The 20,327-nt window shown below is 45.3% G+C and overlaps 1 protein-coding gene across 2 annotated transcripts in view; it reads right to left on the bottom strand.

Annotated features, from left to right (window-relative positions):
• The window catches only part of RPP30 (ribonuclease P/MRP subunit p30), a 25,733-nt gene extending 5,406 nt beyond the window's left edge, over positions 1-20,327 (bottom strand). Inside the window, exons 1-11 of one of the 2 annotated variants that reach the window (XR_004693889.3) lie at positions 19,487-19,616; positions 18,078-18,133; positions 15,958-16,014; positions 13,759-13,833; positions 12,130-12,201; positions 8,104-8,193; positions 7,265-7,381; positions 6,069-6,098; positions 5,483-5,520; positions 3,881-3,960; positions 2,199-2,550 (exon numbers count right to left, since the gene is read on the bottom strand). Coding sequence is in view for 1 of the 2 variants with exons in the window: in XM_035137853.3 (XP_034993744.2) it covers positions 2,444-2,550; positions 3,881-3,960; positions 5,483-5,520; positions 6,069-6,098; positions 7,265-7,381; positions 8,104-8,193; positions 12,130-12,201; positions 13,759-13,833; positions 15,958-16,014; positions 18,078-18,133; positions 19,487-19,613 (849 nt within the window). In the remaining variant the exon portion in view is untranslated. Of the gene's footprint in view, positions 1-169; positions 2,551-3,880; positions 3,961-5,482; positions 5,521-6,068; positions 6,099-7,264; positions 7,382-8,103; positions 8,194-12,129; positions 12,202-13,758; positions 13,834-15,957; positions 16,015-18,077; positions 18,134-19,486 lie in introns of those variants that run through there. The other variant, XM_035137853.3, reaches the window with a different exon arrangement.

The raw sequence follows: 20,327 nt of genomic DNA, 5'->3' as shown, positions 1-20,327 counted from the left end.
GTATTATTTCTTCATCTGAAGATGTTACGAGGGATAGAAGATATTGGAGATAAGTGTCTTGGGGAAAAGAAAGTACACCCTCTTTGAATTCTGTGGTTTTACATATCAGCACATAATAACAACAATCTTTCCTTGGCAGCTCTTAAAATTAGGTAAATACAACCTCGGATGAACAACAATGCATGGCATATTACACCATGATTTATTCAACAAAAATAAAGCCAAAATGTCCTCATCAAAAACTACTTTCCTGAGGTCCGGATTCTATAGAAACTTACCACCAGACCATTTGATAACCGATAAAGCTCACGTAGCATCTTAGTGGAATTAGAGGAGGAAAAGTCAGTGGCAAGAGGACACACACACACTTTGCAAAGTAAACATTTCTGATTGATTCTTAGTTTACTCAGAGATCAAAGCCAAGCCCAATCAGTTCTGCCAAGGCAAGAGTTTCAGGCGGCGATGCACGTCAGTTGCAAAATAAATATGAAATACTTTTGAAGCTGTAACAGCAACACCTGAAGCTACTTGGTAATAAGCAATCCTGATGGCATTTGCAGGCATTCCTGTTGAGATTCAGGGCCACAGCCCACGAACAGCCATTCCTTTATCTTTTGAACCGCTCTGAGATCTTCCAATGAAGGGCGGTATATAATAATAATAATAATAATAATAATAATAATAATAATAATAATAATTGGTGGCACCAGTGAGCAGGCCTTTGGGACACAACGTAGTTGCAATTCAAATCCTTTCAAACTCTTTGCTAGGCTGCTATTGGGGGGGGGGTCTAATTAGATGCAAGGGAAGCCCAGCCCAAGTGCTAGAATGTACAAAGCTCAGAGAGAGCATACATTGGTGCTGAGAGGAGAATTAGGGGGAATTTAAAGTGGAGAAGCAGAAGGACCAGGGCTGAGCACTCCCTTCCAAAACCACCTGCCCTCACTTGATTTCCTCCTGGGAAGGCTTGCTTCTGGCCTTGGATCCTAGTCGGAAGAAAAGCGGCACCATTCTGCTAACCATCCCTTCTCTGCATGAAATTGCCTCTGCCCATCCTCCCCCACTCTGTCTCCTTTGGACGGCAACCTGTGTTCCAGAGCACAGTTCTGCTACTGTCATAACGAGCAGATCCTTTTAATTCAAACCCTTAATTTAACGCAATAAAAAGAAAAGCTCGTAGAACTTCTCTTCCCCCTCACCCACCCACCTTTGGGGGAGAAAGCCAATTGCTGCCGTGCCTTAGGAAACTGAAGATAAAAGGGCCTCACGTGGAAGAATAGACATTCCAAGATAATGAGACAGAAAGAACCAGCCAAGTCTTAATTCCCTTGTTCCTGTCAAGGTGAAGATGGCTGTTGCAGTTTCAGCTGGGCAGCCAGTAAGCAGTGTCTTATTCGTGTAGGCAACAATCTTGTTAGTCAATGGCAGAGGGCCTTCTCGGTGGTGGCGCCTGCCCTCCTATCAGATGTTAAGGAAATAAACAACTATTTGACTTTTAGAAGACACCTGAAAGCAGCCCTGTTTAGGGAAGGTTTTAATGTATAGTGTTTTTTAATATTCTGTTGGGAGCTGCTCAGAGTGGCTGGGGACCCCAGTCAGATGGGTGGGGTGTAAATAAATTATTATTATTATTATTATTATTATTATTAGGCCCCTTGCTCAGGATGTGAAACAACCACTGTGCATGTTCAAATAGTTTTGAGGGGGGAAGAAATACATCAGGCAATGGGTACTATACTCATCCACAGGTGTGGATAGGAAAATGGCAGACCATGCTAAAGAAAAACATTGAAATTTACCAGTGGTGCAGCAGGTTTGTTGCCGTTCCACAAACAGCTAAAAAAGTAGAAGCAACAGCAGTGGAAACCACTCTAGTTGCACCACACCTAATGCACGTTGCCCAAAGTGTTCCAGATGGTCAGCTCTCCCTACTATAAACACAGATAAGGAACGGCTAGCAAACGTACGATCTCTGCTCCCACTGCAGAGCACGCAACTTTTTTTCCCCTGGGCACAAACAACAGAATACGCTCACAGCTCTGCTGTTTGGAATTCACAGTTGCAACTTGTGACTTTAATTCAGTGCCCAGGTGCCAGGGAAACTATGCAATCATTTGTGTGTGTGCGCGCGCACGAACTGATTTGATAGTGATCAGGGCGATTACGCATCTATGGAGATTTGAGTCCTAGAAACTTACCGAACAACAGGGTTGGTAAAAATAAAACAAGTCTTCAGCACAAAAGGCTTCATCATAAGAGAGAGTGTCCATAATCTCCCATTCCTATTCCACTGGGAAGCCAAGGAGGAATGTCATCTTCAAGGTGCAACATTATCTTCTGTCCTGGCGTCAAATCGTAAAGCACCCTATTCTCATCAAGCCACACAACTGGGGTATTTTAGAGGTTTGGGGGTTGTTGGGCTCCCCTGAAAAGAGCCTTCTTGTCACAAAGCTGTCTTGGCTTTTTTACTGACTGGAGTAGTCTCATCTTCCTCCGTGGCTCGAGTTTTTTTCTTGGTGTACACTACGCCAGAGGCAGTCTTCCGGGCTTCTGAAATCAAAACGGAGGGGGACATTTAGAAAGGATCCCTGAATTATTGCAAAACGGCAAACGGAACGAGGCACGGCTAAGAGCACAAGGCAAGGGCTCCACACCACTGTGCTATAGCGACTTCAACCAAGGAGGCCACACCTGTACAACTAAGGGAGCGGATCTATTGCAGTGGCAACTGCCACCCTCACCATCATGGCAGCGTTTTGCTATCAAAAAAGGGACCAGATGGATGCTGAGCAGATGAAATGCGGCACATGAACAGACCCATACAGGTATGTCAGCTATAACCAAGCAAGATAGGCAGCCTTTGCATCATTATTAACACTACCACTAATTGGGCAGGTGAACAGGGCAAGTCAACCGGCTCTTGCAAGATGCCCTAGAAACTAGGTCAGCACAAACCATTCTGCGCACTTCCGAGCTCCGCAGACCTATAAAGTCAAAGCACTTATTTGGAACCATTTAAGTGAAGGCAGGGCTAACACATCCCCTGCTCACTCAGGACAGGAGTCTAGGCCAGGAACCTGTGGCCCTCCAGCTGTCATTGGGACTCTAAAACTCCCCTCAGCACCAGCCAGCATGGCCAAACGTCACAGATGAGGGGAGCTGTGCTCCAACAACTTCTGAGTGCATCGTGCCAAGCAATCCTAGTCTAGGGAACACGGCGTTTTAAATGCCGAACTGTAACAAAACCAGGCAAGGTGCTCTGTCACCGTTTATACCGCTCAGAGTGAGGGCTTGGGTGGCTGGAGGGCGTGGGGGAAAGATGTTAAGCTACTCAAAAGCCACAGAGTGAGAATCTGTTGGCACAGAGTGCGGCCCACTTTGTGTGATGGACAGAGAAGGAACAGGTGGGCTGCATTAAGTGGAAAAACCGGGTGGGAACTGCTGCTCAAACCACCGGTTGTTTATTCTGTTTCAATCTGCTTGAATGTTTTGTTTACTTTTACCTTGGTGTTTGGTTAAATTGGAAATAATTTATTTTGATGCTGTGGTTTTGCTTGTTTACCTTATTGTAGATTGTTAAGTTGTTTCTTGGACCTGTTTATATGATTCTGTAATTTATGTATCTTGTTTCCCTCCCTGTGACTTTTCCTATGACTTCTGTTCCCTGCTTTGGGGCTGAACACATTCATTGAAGACAGGTATAATAAAGCTAGAGTTTTACATTAGCGCAGGTATACTATTTTTTCATTGTGATTTTAATATGTTACAATAAGCCCACATTGCGCTTTTTAAATAGACATTATGAAAACATTGCTTAGATTTGCTAACTTTGGACATTCTTGCAAATACGTTCGTTATCCCAGTTACTGTTCCAGCTTACCCCCATGAAGCAGGACTCCTCGGCTGTTTGTAGAAACTGCTGCCTTGGCATTGCTTTCAGACAGGCCAAACAGCCACCCTCTTTCCACTTTCGTTAAGGAGGGCAAAATATGCTTGAGGCATAGCTAAGCACAGCTCCTCTACCAACCTACAAAAGCTACTGTGGTACACAGGACAGAGTATTGAAGTTGTCAAAGTTCAGCATGTTCAAATCAATCTTTCAGTCTCAGCTCCCCAGATACTGCGAGGACGGAAATCAGAATAACCCGTCTGACAAAAGTGCTCGTCAAATTAAAGGGGTGGGGAATCTGCAGCCCTCCTGATGTTGGTAAGACCACAACTTCCCCCATTCATTGCTATTTGGCTCCATCTCCCAGCCAGCATCATCTAGGGCCACAGGTTGGCCACACCAATATTTTAACTTGGGGTGGCTGTGGCACTATATTCCAAACAATGACCTGAACCATTTAGCTGCTTCTCTGGTCACAGGTGTTTAAATACAGATTCATTTTCAAGGTTAGCTAGCCAGGTTGGGATCTTTCTGTTCATTAAGTATTTTTGATGCAACAACCAAACATCAGAACCGAAACATCAGCACTAGACACCTGTGGTTCCAGTCTCTTAAGGTTCTGCATGACTACAGTAAGCTAGTATACAATAGCACCGAGTGCCAGAAGTATATATATTACACTTGCAGCATTCACAGGATACTGCACACAAAGCATTGGGAGACTGTTCTATTTATTGGCTGCCCAACAACAAAAAGGAATCTCGGGGCACCGGAGGGGGGTGTTCTAAACTTTCTTAGAATGCCTTATCTTAACTGGCAACCCTTGCCCATTATTTTAGTAATATTATGGGTTGGGTCCTCTGTTTTCCACTTTGTTATACAGTCATACCTTGGGTTAAGTACGCTTCAGGTTGAGTACTTTCAATTTAAGTACTCCGCAGACCCGTCTGGAACGGATTAAACCACTTTCCATTACTTTCAGTGGGAAAGTTCGCTTCAGGTTAAGTACGGACTTTCAGAACCAATTAAGTACTTAACCGGAGGTACCACTGTACCCGTGTGTGTATTGTATTGTTTTTAAAAAAAGGCTTTTAAAAGAGAAAATCTTGAATGTCGCTCCCAACCCCAAACTATCAATCTGTCCTTGCTGAATCCTGAAGGTCCACTGTCAGCCAGGACCCATTTGCTTCACTGTGCAAGAAAACCCCATGAGATGATTTCCCCCCTTCCCTCCCTAGTCCTTCTCTTTTTCAGTTCCGTGCTCCCTCTACACCACCCTTTGCAGACACCCTCCTTTTCAAATCACTGCTCTGTCTTCCTCCTCCATTTCCTTCAGCTACTTTCTCACCCTCCTAGCACTGCCTCAGCCTCACACCTTGTCTCCTGACATCACTACACAGCCCTTCCTCGTCTCTGGGCTCTCTTGCGTTATTTCCTCTCCAAACAAACTGACCTTTCACTCCTCTCGCAAAGAGCAGGATCGTTTACGAGCATTCTGCTGCAGACAGTTTTACCCTTTAAAGGAGAGTCTGACGGCTCTATCTCAGGCAGCGAAGTTCTGAAGGTCCTAACAAACACACTTGAAAAGGATACAGGTTAGCCACATCATACGGACCTCGTAGTTGTAGAGGCTGCAACGGAAGAGAAAGCCATTACGCATGCGGATGCTAGGTGACAAATACACAATTGTATACACCAGGGCAGTGTTCTTTGCCCTTGGGTCCCCAAACGAAGCTGGACTCCCAACCCCCATTGGTCTGAGTCTGCCTGGTCAACGGCCAGGGATTAGCCGTGCCTAGGAGTTGCTAGAAAAAACACAAACAAATACCGAATTTTGGGTAAAGGCTTAGTTGAGTTTCCCCAAACGAAATGGAGTGTGTGGGAAGACATGTATGTGCAAATGCTGCTTGGTTAGCAAAAGATAAATACAAAGGGATGACCATTCAAAAGGAACCCAGGAAGCTACCAGAGTCAGATCCTAGGTACATTTAGCTGAGTGTTGTTTTCAATGACTTGGAAGCAGCTCTCCAGGAGTTTAGAAAGAAAGCAACCCCAGTTCTAATGGGAGATGCCATGGATCGAACCTGGGATTTTCCGCATGCAACCCAAGTCCTCCAATGAAACACGAATGTGAAGCACCCATTAGTCATTGCAGGATCCCCACCCCTCTCTCTCTTACCTTTTCTGCTGCACTGGATAAAATTATATTCTAGGAAATAAGGCAACACAAAAAACCAATTAGTGGAAGTTTCTGAACGCATTCTCTTTCTTCTTCGAAAGGCTTCCCCCAATGCAGAACCAGCATGTGGACACAAAATGGCACATTATACACACACACACACACACACACACACACACACACCCTCTGAGCAGCCTTGTGCACTGCAGTGTACAATTCACTGTGCAGATCTCACTGGGAAGCAAACATGCCATATGCACCTTCTCCACAAACTAATGAAGAACACGTTGGGGGGGGGAGATGAGTTCTTTCCAACAGCACAGAACCCATTCTCTGTGGCTTTCAGGACCTATGCAATATTTAGCATCTTAGCTGAAGCAGGAGAAAGGGGGAGGGGGTTGGTCTACCTGAGAAGGGGTGGGGAACACTGGGTCCCCCAGATGTTGCTGAACTACAATCCCCATCATCATTGGTCACCGGGCATGTTTGCAGGGGCTGATGGGAGTTATAGCTCAGCATCTTAAGGGTCTAAGGTCCCCCTACTCAAATCTTATAATATCCCAAAGTTGTGGATTACTCTTAGGAGGGCAGCAGGCTATGTATGCACCATGCGGTTAAAACAATAACCCCAAACACTTTCCTGTTTTAAATAGGTAGGAAAGAAAGCAATGGAGGACGTCTTTTCTTACTCTTACTCTCCACAACCTCCCCCATGCCAAAAAATAGCCTTAAAAATGCTGAGGTTCTGTTCTGACAGAGAGGGAAGGTTTCACAGAGGCTAATGAAAAGCTTCCTCTTCCTGAAACCTTCCCCACCGGAGCCCCAAACAGCATTTCAAGGCTCCTGTTTTAGGATGGCCCAAATTCTGCTGAGAAGACACTCTTGTTAAGGGGCGGTGAAAGGAGTGACCCAGACATCCCCCCTCTCTCCTTCCTTCAACAGGCAATCTGATGTTAATCGTTTGCCCTCCTTCAGGAGTTCCGCAGCTTTTCCGAGAAAGTTTGCAAAGCCAGAAACATATCAGTCACACCGAGCTCTCAGACAGCAATCATTTGCTGCGATGATCGAAAACCAACAGAAGGAAAAAGGGGAACAGTTCAACCTGCCTATTCTTAATTCAAAACAACATTAACTGGAAGGGGGGAAAAGTTCCGATGAAAAAGAAATGGGGCAAACCTGCGTGTTTTTAGCCTCACCTTCCCTCGGCAGATCTGCATCAGGCTGAGTGCATTTGAAACCGTGTATCTTCTCATTGTGGAGTCTTTGATGGCAGGCACATAAGTAAGTTCAAAGTAGATGCCTCGATCTATTGCCTTCACATGAAAGGAAAGCAAACAGAAGCTGAAGGGAGTGTGAACACAGTCAACGTCTCACAGCTATTGCATATTATTGATGTGTTTTCCTCGCTGTTCTCCGCCAAAAAGCAGAGTCACTCAGTGGGACAAAGTTAACGGCTCTCTAGAAAAACAAAGGTCTCTCCTCCTCCTCTGATACACATAACATAAAAAGGACACTGTATTCCATGCTCACGCACTTGGGATTTCCAAACTGTAAAGTGTTTGGCAATTCCACACCTCTGCAAATCTGGTATTGCTTCTTCTTCTTAAAAAAAGTTTCAACAGGAGAATTTGGATTTTGGCAGGGTGTATGAAAGTCCAAGCAGTGCCACAAAACCTCATGCTCACCTTGTTAATTAATTAATGCTATTTATATACTGCTTAATTACTGTAGAATTCCATCCATTATTATTTTATCTGCCCAATCAGAATGAATTTCAGGAACCAAAAAGTCATATTGAAAAATACGAATTTCGAGCTGCCTGGCCCCCAAATGGGCAACTAGGCATTCCGTTTTGGCAACTGTAACCCTGGTTTCAAGAGTCCATTGTGTGCCTGGGCTTATATATCTGTGTTTCTAACACGATACCTGATCCTCTTCTCCACAGAGGACAAAACTGCTAATGGACAAGCAGAAAAACAAAAGGAGAAAGAAGAGGAATGTCAGAACTGCGCACGACATTTGCAGGCCACCTTACCACATTCACAGAGGGTCTCTTGATGTAGAAGGGCAGCTTTTCTGTTACGTTGATGCACACAATATCTACGTCTAAGGTTGTGCAGGCCACCTGTATTGCAAATTTGAAAGCAGAGGGTTACTTGGCGGACACTGACATCCTTGCATAGTTTCCCTACAAGTTCTAGTATTATGCCCTGCAGCAGGAGAGCTGACAGGAAAGCAATTGTTGCCCAAGTGTCAAGGAAAGAGTTAGCATCCAAGGACTCTACTCCAGACCATAGCTGTCAAGTTCTCCCTTTTTTAAAGGGAAATTCCCTTATGCTGAATAGGCTTCCTCGCGAGAAAAGGGAAAACTTGGCAGCTATGCTCCAGACCAGAGATAGGGTAAGCTGTGGCCTTCTAGGCGTGGCTGAATAGTAGCTCCCATCAGTCCTCACCAACATTGTCAGCTCCTATCTTCATAGGATGGAAATAAGCAGTATTACTGGATGACTTCTATTCTGTACGTTGATTACTCTTAGTTGAAAATTTAAGGGTTTCGTTGAAGCGAGAACTGAGTGGATTGGGTGGGTGTACAGAGAGCTTGGTAGTTGAATCAAGTGTATTAGGGGGCTGTTGTGTTTACATTATAGTTTTGTGTATGTGATTTTGGTGACGGTATGATTATGTGTCTCTTTTTATAAGATGTATGAGATTTCCAAGATATTATACTGTAATTATGCTGCATTTGGATGTTTTCCACAGGATCTGCTTTTGTGGCTCTTGTCTTTACAAATGTACATTGTCTAAAAACATTTATTGCTGTTTAATTACGTTACTTAAAATGTGGAGCCGGTGTGAGGTACAGAATGCAGAATCCGAATTGCATTTCTTATATCGGTACTATTTTGCTGAGATATACCAAGCTGCTTAGAGATTTCAGTTGATATGCGAAGCAGGTATATAAACTAAACGAAGCCCAAGAGCACCTGGGAGACCACAAGTTTTTCATCCCTGCAATAGACCTAGTGTTTTCTTCCAGCATTGCATGTTGGAGGTCAAAGCGGAAGGGGGTTAATCAGAACAGCATTCAAAGAGCAGAGATCTCATATGCTTGAGGATGGTTATGTAAAACCCTGGAGCAAACTGTACCTCTAACTGCTGGGAGGAAGGAAGGAAGGAATATTTCTGGGCCAAAAGATGAGGGAGGTTCTCTTTGAACAACTCGCTGAGCGGCAACGCCCACCACACGTTCTTCACGAGTCCCAAAACTTTGGGGAGGTAGTCTAACTGAGAGGAAGGAACGCAAAGGAGGAATCCAACTAAAAAAGGTTGTGTTCCAGAGAATTTGAAAAGCACATACACTCCCTTCATAAAATATAGTATATCCATGGGCTTTCCCCTCTTGAGCGTCACATACAGTGATCCTTACAATAACCCTGTAAGGCAGGACAGCACTGCAGAAGAGAGGCTAGGATAGAGGATGTAGTTTGGGCCAAGGACACTCAGGGAGTGTCTAGGGCAGCGTTAAAGCTCGACCGCCAGCAACTTCCTTGCCACCAGAAAGAAAACTCAGCTGATTGAATCTGCATCAGCCAGGGACACAAAACTCACAAGAAAGGGAGTTCTTCAAACTGCAGCAGCAGCAGCAACAACAAAAAAGCCGGCCCACATCCGTCCGGAACAATGATGCTAGAAAACTTAATCTCTGGCTTAACTTAACTCGTAGGAAAAATACGAAGTATGCACAGAGAAAAGAAAACCCTGGGGTAGGGGTAAGGGCAAGGTGGGGAGAATTCTTAAATGTGGCCTATTATTCTTGCAAAACTATTTCCTTCCTTTAACAAGAGGCAACACTGCCATCTGCTGGATGGATAGAGGAGTGCTCTCCATACCAAATATACCGCTTGAAAACCCAACTACCCTGTTTCCCCTATTTTAAGACGTAGTCATAAAATAAGCCATAGCAGGACTTTTTAAGCATTCAAGGAATATACCCCGAAAATAAGGCACAGCAGCAATGCCGGCCACGGCAGGAGGAGGAAAAAAATAAGACATCCCCTGAAAATAAGCCATAGTGTGTGTTTTTTAAAAGGAAAAATAAATATAATACGGTGTCTTATTTTCGGAGAAACACGGGTAGTTCCTGTCCCAGTGTGCAAATGTTGTGCGTTTACAGTTTAAAAACCCCATATTGTTGCTAGATAAATAATAGCAGTATTTTTTCTCTTGCCTTGGCATTCGCCCGAGAAGCAATGTTCAGTGAAATCTCTCCTCAAATCGGAAGGAACAGAAATCTGCGTTACATCGCTGCTTGTCAATCACTAGAAGCAGCAGCAGTAGTAATAGCATGCATGTAACACTGCAGGATGCATTGTGGGTATAAACCTTCTTGCAGTGACAAAGGCAAAAGGTTGGGACAATGGACGTGACTCCGACCTCTGTACAACAGGCTGCATTTCAGTCAGGCGAAAGGAGTCAGAGATTCTCACGCAGGAGAGCAAATAGGAGTCACTCTCACAGTTCAAGGCCCTTGAGGAGGCAGAGAAGTGAAGGGGGTAGCCTAGAGAGAAGGCCGGTGGCCTGGGGAGAGTCTCAGCAGCTGGATACGAGGTCTGAAGTGCCAAAAGTGGCCTACAGGCACCAAGCTTCCCAGCCCCATATAGCACTTTGAACACTTCAAAGCCCTTCACAAATGTGTTTGGACAACAGTATCTTGGCTTACTAAGCCAATATGAAGGAAGCACGTGACCGGCTACAGTTTTCTGTTAAGTCCAGTCCAGGAAACTGTGGTTAATAGTTTCAGGACGAGCCAGGATATGAAGGCAACGTCATCCAATAGCTTTGAAACCTGGCTCGTTTTGAAGCTTTTGACCATAGTTTCCTGGCTCACACGTAATGTGAAACAATGGGTAATACCCACCAAGTCCTACTTGGAGGACATCCGTCAAAAACTATGGGCCTAAGTGGGCTAGCATTGCCTTGCATTGCACTCCATAATTACTTTTCTGTTTGTTCCTTCGCTCATGTGAAGGGATGAACAAAGCTGGGGTGTGCAGGGGCACAACGCTTGCAAATATCTTGGCTTATTAAACAGAGATAAAATTGGACACACTCAAAGGTTCTCGGTGATCTTACAAATCACCCTGCAAAGGATGATATTACAAGCAGAGGACCAAGGTTGAGAAAACAAGAGTTACGTCCAAAGCGTTCATGACCAATAAGAGACCTGAATACATGCTCCAGAGAAGCGGACACGGAGCAATGGATTCAAACTACAAGAAAGAAGATTCCACCTAAACATTAGGAAGAATTTCCTGACAGTAAGAGCTGTTCGACCGTGGAATTTGCTGCCAAGGAGTGTGGTGGAGTCTCCTTCTTTGGAGGTCTTTAAGTGAAGGCTTGACAGGCATATGTAAAGAATGCTTTGGTGGTGTTTCCTGCTTGGCAGGGGGTTGGACTGGATGGCCCTTGTGGTCTCTTCCAACTCTATGATTCTATGATTCCTAGCTTCCAACGCCCTACAACATTTGCCAGTGTGCAATTCATATTGACTAGCCTTTGGGGCCTAATTTGGCCTGCCTGACACCTGGAGTTGGCTTACCAGGCAAATCACAGCCAACTTTCCCACCTTCAAGCCGTGATTAGAATGAAGGAATCCAGGAGCACACTTGAAGCACACTCCTGATTCCATCTTTGAACTGCTGGCTTGAATTCAACTCTTCAAGGAAAGGGATCTTCCTCATCAGATGCAGCTTGAGCTGTGGCCACCAAGGAAAAATGTCCCGTTGGGTCATCTGACACCACTGTGATGTCAGATGACTGACAGGCAAGCAGCATTCGGAGGGCCGGTCTTAGCAAAAACACAGAGCGAGTCAATAATCTACAAGTGCCTTGGGGAGAGTCACTCTCGGGCATCAATCCCTGAGCTGCTCATTGGCAGACCTGAGATCCACAGCAGCAACTACACCACATGAAGAAATAAGTGCCATTAGCTGCTTCTGAGTTTTTGCAACTTCTTTCACAATTCAAATGCTCGGGGGACGGGACAATTTTTAAAACTTACATGAAACAGTTTTCCACTCTTAGGAAACACAGCAAAGATGTCGTAAAATTTTATGTTGGTAGATGTCGATCTCTAGGGCAGAAAAAAAGAAAACGAAGTGTGTCATTTAAAAAAAACCATTTATCAGACTAGCCATTTAAAGGTAAAGGTACCCTGACAGTTGTCCAGTCGCGAACGACTCTGGGGTTGCGGCGCTCATCTCGCTTTACTGGCAAAGGGAGCTGACGTTTGTCCGCAGACAGTTTTTCCAGGTCATGTGGCCAGCATGACTAAGCCACTTCTGGCGAACCAGAGCAGCACACGGAAACACCGTTTACATTCCCGCCGGAGCGGTGCTGTCAGGGCGGTTGCTGGCTACCCTCGAGCAACGACGCTCCAAACCATCTTATCTTTAAGGCTTTTATTGTGAAAGCTATTTACAATGCAAGAGCTTCATGAAAACATGTCTACTCAGTGCTATCAGATTCTCCCAATGGCGCTTTTCGGCTCCTCCCCCAGCAGAGTAGTTTGGGGACCCCAAATCTCCTCCCCCTGCGTTTGCGAGCCGTTGATCGCCTCAGTTCCGGGGTGAATTTGAAAGGACGCCCCTCTGCTGTTTCCCCGCTGGAACTTTCTGCTGGCCCCTCCTTCCTCTCTGATATCACAGACTGCAAGAAGGGCTCTTGTATGCTGCCTGAGCCCCGGTCCGGTCCGCTCACTTCCTCCTTCCTGTCCTTTCGCTGCTGTCTGAGCCGCTAGAGGAGCTGGATTTGATGGGGGGTGGCTGCTCCCTGTAAGCCCACCCCCTTACAGGTACCTATTTATCTACTTGCACTTTGACGTGCTTTCGAACTGCTAGGTGGGCAGGAGCTCGGAGAGAGCAACGGGAGCTCACCCCGTTGCGGGGATTCGAACCGCCAACCTTCCGACTGGCAAGCCCTACGCTCTGTGGTTTAGACCACAGCGCCACCCACCTCCATTTAAGCTGGTGCTTTAAGCCTGGACACAGCCCAGCTCAGCCAATGCCCCAACAAACAGCAGGGAACTGTAACTGAAGGGACCGGAAGAAGCTGCTTGTAGTCAACATGTCTCCTCCAGCACTTTAAATCCAAGGCACTTTCTCTTGGCTCCTGTGCTGTGCTAACAGAACTGGAGGCAAGCAAAGCAAATGCCTCTGTGAGTGGGCACATTTGCACAGTCCTGTTAAATTTGGTTTACCAAGTAAACCATGGTAAATTGGGTTCACCATGGTGTGCAAGCGAGTCCAGTTTTTCCAGTGCTCATGAAGCCAGATTGTCGGCTAATCCATCCAACATTGGCTAGATGCAGGCCTTTTTTCATCTGGCATGGGACCTCACTAACTCCAGCTACAAAAAAAACCTGAAGCTGCTTCTTCTCTTAAGTTTCCGATGATTCTGGAGCATTTATTACTCAAGAACTATGGATTTTCTTTACTGTCTGCAAATTTTACTAGACTTTTAAAAAACTACATATTTAGACATTGGGGGGGCCATTCAAATTTCTGGTGGAAGAGAGTTCCAGAGGCCAGCAAAGTTGTAGTCTATCACTATAAAGCACAACAGATTCTAAGCTACTCTTCTTCTTCTTTCTATGAAATAGAAAAGGATGTGAACTGCATCATAAGCTTACTAGAATATTGCAGTGTGATGGATCAGAAACAACCAGCGTTAGCCTCGATAAAATCTTAATTGGCTTGGATTTCCCCTGCAAAGAAGAAGAGAAGCAGCTGTGAGGGAAAGGAGTGAAACAGAAACCTTGGCAACAAGCCTCCTACTCATCATTAATACAAAAATGAAGAATGATGCTGTGTTCAGAATTGGTGCCCACACAAATCTTGTATCTTTGCCCTTTCTTTAATTTGTCAGGAGTGTTGGTAACCTAGGTCTATTTTTAGTCAGACAAAAGGGCTATAACTGTGCTGTTCGTAGTCAAGTAATAAGCCCTTACACAAAGGCCTCAAGGACTCTCCTCCTGCTGGAGAAGACTCAGTTTTCACTAAAGACGCTTATAACTGCTGCAGTTAAGCAGCTCCTTGCTTACAAGCCCACTTCTACTAACAACTTCTCCCAGAATTACCCTTAATTTGCAATCCATCAATGGAAAGCGAGACAGTTGACCATTACTGCTATTTACCCCCCCCCCCGGTTGCCTTGTTGCAATGTGCTCTATGTGGGGCTACCTTTGAAGGTGACCCAGAAACGACAACAAATCCAGAATGCGGCAGCTAGACTGGTGACTGGGAGCGGCCACCGAGAACACATAACACCTGTCTTGAAAGACCTACATTGGCTCCCATTATGTTTCCAAGCACAATTCAAAGTGTTGGTGTTGACCTTTAAAGCCCTAAATGGCCTCGGTCCAGTATACCTGAAGGAGCGTCTCCACCCCCATTGTTCTACCCGGACACTGAGGTCCAGTGCTGAGGGCCTTCTGCCAGTTCCCTCACTGTGAGAAGCCAAGTTACAGGGAACCAGGCAGAGGGCCTTCTCGGTAGTGGCGCCCACCCTGCGGAACACCCTCCCACCAGATGTCAAAGAGATAAACAACTATCTGACATTTAGAAGACATCTGAAGGCAGCCCTGTTTAGGGAAGTATTTAATGACTGATGTTTTAATGGATTTTTAATCTCTGTTGGAAGCCGCCCTGAGGGGCTGGGGAAACCCAGCCAGATGGGAGAGGTACAAATAAATTATTATTATTACTTTTATTATTATTATTATTAGTTACAGGTAGGTAGCCGTGTTAGTCTGACGTAGTCAAAACAAAACAAAACATTCCTTCCAGTAGCACCTTAGAGACCAACTAAGTTTGTCATAGGTATGAGCTTTCGTATGCATGCATACTTATTATTATTGAAATGTGCAGGCCTTTGATTTCACATCCTCCCAAACTCAACCTCCATTTTATCTCTGAAAGTTTCTCACACCCTTCAGCATTATGCAGAGGGAGTCCACAGTGGGAACCTGTGGCCTGAAGGAAGTTGCTACAGCTCCGTCACCCTTGACCATTGGCCATACTGGTTGGGGCTGATGCAGGTTACAAGGCCAGCAACATTTCGAGGGCCAAAGCTTCTCCACACCTGGAGTAAGAGTTGAAGACCCTACCATATTAGCCCTGCTCTCCAGTTGACAAGCACACGTTTAATCTCCTTGCAGTCAGAAAGACGACAATAGAGTTCTCTCCTTGTGGGGGTGTGGCTCATCCTCACCTGTTTTGGTGCAGACCTGAATTGTGCAGGTCACAAGCAATCACCAGTTACTTGAGTTAGCTTTCTATGAATGCCTGGTCACATTTTAATGCACTTACTGCCAGGGCTAACTCATTCATGTGTAAAAATAGCAGTCTGGTGACCCAGGCCTGAGATACCAACAAGAATAGGTCAGTGAAGACGACAAGTACATTTAAGGTCACATCCACAATGTATATTTAAAACACAGTTATACCACTTGAACAGTCATGGTTTCCTCCAAAGAATCCTGGGCAAATTAGTTTAAAGGGGCTGGGAACTGTAGCTCTGTCTCCCAACACGTCTCAGCACCCTTAAGAAACTACAGTTCCCAGGATCCTTTGCACAGCCAGTACTAAAATGTACAGCTGCTACTACTACTATTTCCATGTTTTAAGTAATAGCAACAATAAATCTCAAAGGAAGTACGTAAGTGAAATAAGGAACACAGAAAAAGTTCCGATGCAAATGACTCTCCTTTTCCAGAAAAAAATCCCCACAGAAAAAAATTATCCAGAAAACCCACACCACTGCCCTCGGTAGATACTCTAAACATGTGCTTGAGAACAAATTATAGCTAGTAAAACACATCTGGACATACCTGTACAAGAGGCAGGGCTGTAAACAATTCTTTGGGAGACACCGGCTTGACAATTTCCTGGAAACAAACAACACACAAACATGCTTAGTTGTTTTAAATGAAGCATGTAAGCAAAAGCTAGGAAGCTATTTTTTTAAAAAAAACACAATGATGTAAAGTAGCAACCAAAGGAAGCTGAATGGTTTTTTTTTATACACTGCTTGCTAGACTAGAGAAGTATTGGGAGGGCCCAATTTCAGAGCTCCTGATGAACATATGTTGCACAAGTCTTTGTTGTGAAGACATACATTTAAAGTGCATTCCTACACATTGTCTACTCACTTCTGAGTCCAAATGGATTTAATAGCATTTGATCCCAGTAAGTGTGTATAGGGTTACAGCTCCAAGTCAGCTTTTTCGCTTCTAACTAGGAAGCTCTAACAGCGTATAAACATGTAAGAAAATCAGGGCTTATACAGACACATTTATGATCAGACCCACTGAAGCACTCACATGACTGCTGGGGTTGCTCAGTCAGTTGAGCCCTATGCTGGGCAAAAATAAATAAATATCTAGCACTAGATGACCCTCATGGTCCCTTCCAACTCTACAATTATTTTTTAAAAAATTCTACTATACACATCCCACTGGTTGGGCATAATCCTCCCAAAGTTAATGAGTGAGAAATCCATGCTCACGTGAAAGATGACGAGAGTGAAATGCACTAATGGCTCAGATGTGCTGATCCTGCTCATTTATGTTTTCTGGCGCACGTTCAACTTCAGCCAAGATGGAATTTCAGAGTTTTCTTAAAGACTCAGTACTAGCCTCCTTATACACGGATCACTTTTATCTCCCACCCAAACTGAAGCACAGCTAGAAATCACGCGATATGGGAGTGTTTATGTTTGAATGTCACTGTCATGGACACTTAATACCCTGTTTCTCATATTTTAAGACATACCCATAAAATAAGCCATAGCAGGATTTTTAAGCATTCAAGGAATATAAGCCATACCCCGAAAATAAGACATAGTGATAGGCGCAGCAGCAATGCCGGCCGCGGCAGGAGGAGGAGGAAAAAAATAAGACATCCCTTGAAAATAAGCCATAGTGTGTTTTTTTGAGGAAAAAATAAATATAAGACGTGTCTTATAATATGAGAAACACGGTAACTAGTGGCTTATAGCAGCCATTATGGCTACCCCACAGCCTTTTTTTGTGTGGCGGCCCCAAACGAGTTCAGTGGGACTTACCTCCAAGTAAGCATGCCCACCAACCAGAAAAATGATTCCATGAACAAAAGTGGGAGGGTGGAGAATTTACTGAAACTCCTCAAACTGCTGAGCCTATTTCCCGATGTTTTGGTTGAATTACCATTAATCTGAATGGCCTACTACAGCCACAATACACAGGGGGTGGTAAGACTTCCTCCATTTGGGTAGAGGTAAAAAGGTAAAGGTAAAGGACCCCTGGACGGTTAAGTCCAATCAAAGGCAACTATGGGGTTGCAACGCTCATCTTGCTTTCAGGCCGAGGGAGCCAGAGTTTGTCCACAGACAGTTTTCCAGGTCATGTGGCCTGCATGACTAAACCGCTTCTGGTGCACGGAGGACTGTGATGAGTGCCAGAGCGAACGGAAACGCTGTTTACCTTCCCGTCACAGTGGTACCTATTTATCTACTTGCATTTGATGTGCTTTCGAACTGCTAGGTTGGCGGGAGCAGGAACCGAGCAACGGGAGCTCACCCCGTCGCGGGGATTTGAACCGTTGACCTTCCAATCAGCAAGCCCAAGAGGCTCAGTGGTTTAGACCACAGCACCACCTGCATCCTGCATTTGAGTAGAACTGCAAAATGAGCATGTGAAAAAGACCCCTAACACACATACACACACCCCTGTGAGCATGGGCCTCTGGAGTGAGTTCAGTGCCCTTGTTCCTCTTCTGCATGTTCAATGTATATACACCAGAGGGAAGAAAGGCACACCTGTATAGTATGTAGTTAGCATGATCGCTGCTAGCATACAACCCTCCCACTGCTTCTATTGCAGCCATTTCTCAATTCAACAAAGTTTCTATAGCGGTCTGCTTTGCCGCACCTGCACAAGCCCCTATAGTGTTTTAAAATAAAAAGTCCTACCTTCTTGTTTTCTTCATAGTCAACGACGTAATTGATTGCAACAGTTGAATAGCCAACTAAAAAGCAAAGCACAGGTGTGGTTTTTTTAAAATAATAGATGGATAGATAGAATTGAGTTGTCATGTTCAGAGATGCACAACTCAGAGATGCACAACTCAGAGGACCAAATTTTGCCAGGGGGCAAAAACTGAAGAGAAAGTGTCTATGAAAAAGAATAAAATCAAAGGCCTATCTAGCCCAGCTTTCTGTTCTCACAATGGGCAGTCAGGTGCCTGTGGGAAACCCATAAGCAGGATGTAAAAACAATAACACTCTCTACACGCATTTCCCCCAGCAATTGCTATTCAGGATTGTATGAGTTTGTTTGCTTGCTTTCCTCTCACCTCTCCATCCTTTCCTTTTTGTGTCATGTCTTTTTCAGATTCTAAGTCCAAGACCAGGGAATATGTTAGGCAGTTAGTTTTATTTGTTTATAAGAAAGTCTGATACTTTTGTGTTTTTGCTGGAAACCAGGATATAAATACTTCTAATGAATAAACAGAATTCCTCATGTTTGATACAACGAAAACAAGCATAGCTTTGGTGCATGTCAGGATCTGCCAGTAACCCAGTAAAAGAAACCTGAAAAACATTATATCTTCTAACTACCCGTTCCATATTTCAGCTTAGGTCTGGGAGGGAAAAGGGAGCAGTTTCTTAAAACACATTCTACAGACCAAAAGCTCTCCGACTGCAGTGGTTTTATTTCTACCCTTCTATCCTTGTGTAGGTAAAAAAAATCATTCTTGTACTGATTTTGAGAAGCTAACACCAAAGTCTATTTCGGTGTGCCAGAAGTTCTCAGGTACCATCAAAGTAAGCCCTCCTCCGGCTTCTTAAAAGAAAATCGGCGTTAGGGACTGTGCTCCTCCTCCTCTGAGGGCATGTGCGGAGCCTTCCCCAATCCGACCATTTAGGGACGGCCCTGAAATCCTGGGTAAACCGAGGCAAGTCTTGCCCAACAACGTGTCGGCAGCGATGCTTACGAACCATCTCGTCTCGAGGAACAAAATGATCATCCCCGCGCCCCCGGGGATCCGAGCCTGAGCGCGCGGGCTGAGAGGGAGCAGAGGCGCGCCTAGGTCCCTGCTCGTGGAGGTGGGAGGACGGGAATGAAGATTTGAACTCCAATTAAAAGCTCTGTACGTAGCTTTAAAAAAGAAGTCCCAATTTAAGAGTGGAGCAGCGGCGCGCGCGCGCACAACCCCGCGCGTTATCTCTTCCAAAAGCGCAATGGGGCACAGACACATGGGGCAAGGCAGGCGTCCCAAACCCGCGAGGGAGGGCATCCTTTCCCCCTGCCCGCCGCCCCAGGCCAGCCCGAGCCCTGGATCCCGCCCCTGTTCGCCCTTTGCCTGCTGCCCACTCACGGTGCGCTGCCGCCTCCACCAGCTTCTGCAGCGACGCCTTCTCCGCCAAGTGGGAAATATTCAGGTCCACAAACTCGGCCATGTTGAAGCCACGTGGTGGGGAAGCTGCCCTGGAGCCCCGCTGCATGCTGGGAGTTGTAGTCTTTCCGGTCCCCCTTTCCTTTCTCCCCCCGCGCTCGTCTCCCAGCCGGTGGGGTTGTGGGACGGCCCAAGCTTAAAATCATTCCAGAGTTGGAAAGGGTCCGTACCCTCCAACATTTCCCCGATGAAAATAGGGACGCCCTATTGCTATTTATACCCCACACATATGGTATTACTGGGTTGTTCCAGCTTCTCTGGACAGCTTCCGACATATATAAAAGCATCATAAAAGAGTAAACTTTTTTTTAAAAAAATCTATTTCCTATACAGTACTGGATTGTCTTCAGACGGCTCAGGGGTCGGGTAACTCCATACCCTCCAACATTTCTCCAATGAAAATAGGGACATCCATCCTAAGGGGGGGACATTCCAGGATCAAATCAGAAACTGGGATGGCTTCTCTAAATCAAGGACGTCCCTGGAAACTAGGGGAACTAGGACGGTCTGGGACACCCATTCCAACCCCCTAAAATGCAGGAATCTTTTGCCCAATGTGGGGCTCAAACCCACGACTCAGATTTAAGAGTCTGATGCTCTACAACCCAAAGCTGTAGGTTACTTAGCTTGCGTATAATAAATCCAGCCCTGGGAAGACAGGTCTCTACTGGAAGCCTGAAGAGCTGGTTAAACTGGGAGATGATGCTAAGCTAGATGGACAAATAGCCTGACCTGGAGGGAAGCAGCTTTCTGGGTTCTCACC

This window comes from Zootoca vivipara, chromosome 5 (assembly GCF_965207765.1).
Source record: "Zootoca vivipara chromosome 5, rZooViv2.hap1.1, whole genome shotgun sequence".
Lineage (NCBI taxonomy): Eukaryota > Metazoa > Chordata > Lepidosauria > Squamata > Lacertidae > Zootoca > Zootoca vivipara.
Note: the sequence above shows the minus strand (reverse complement) of the source record. Positions and strands in the feature narration are given on the sequence as shown.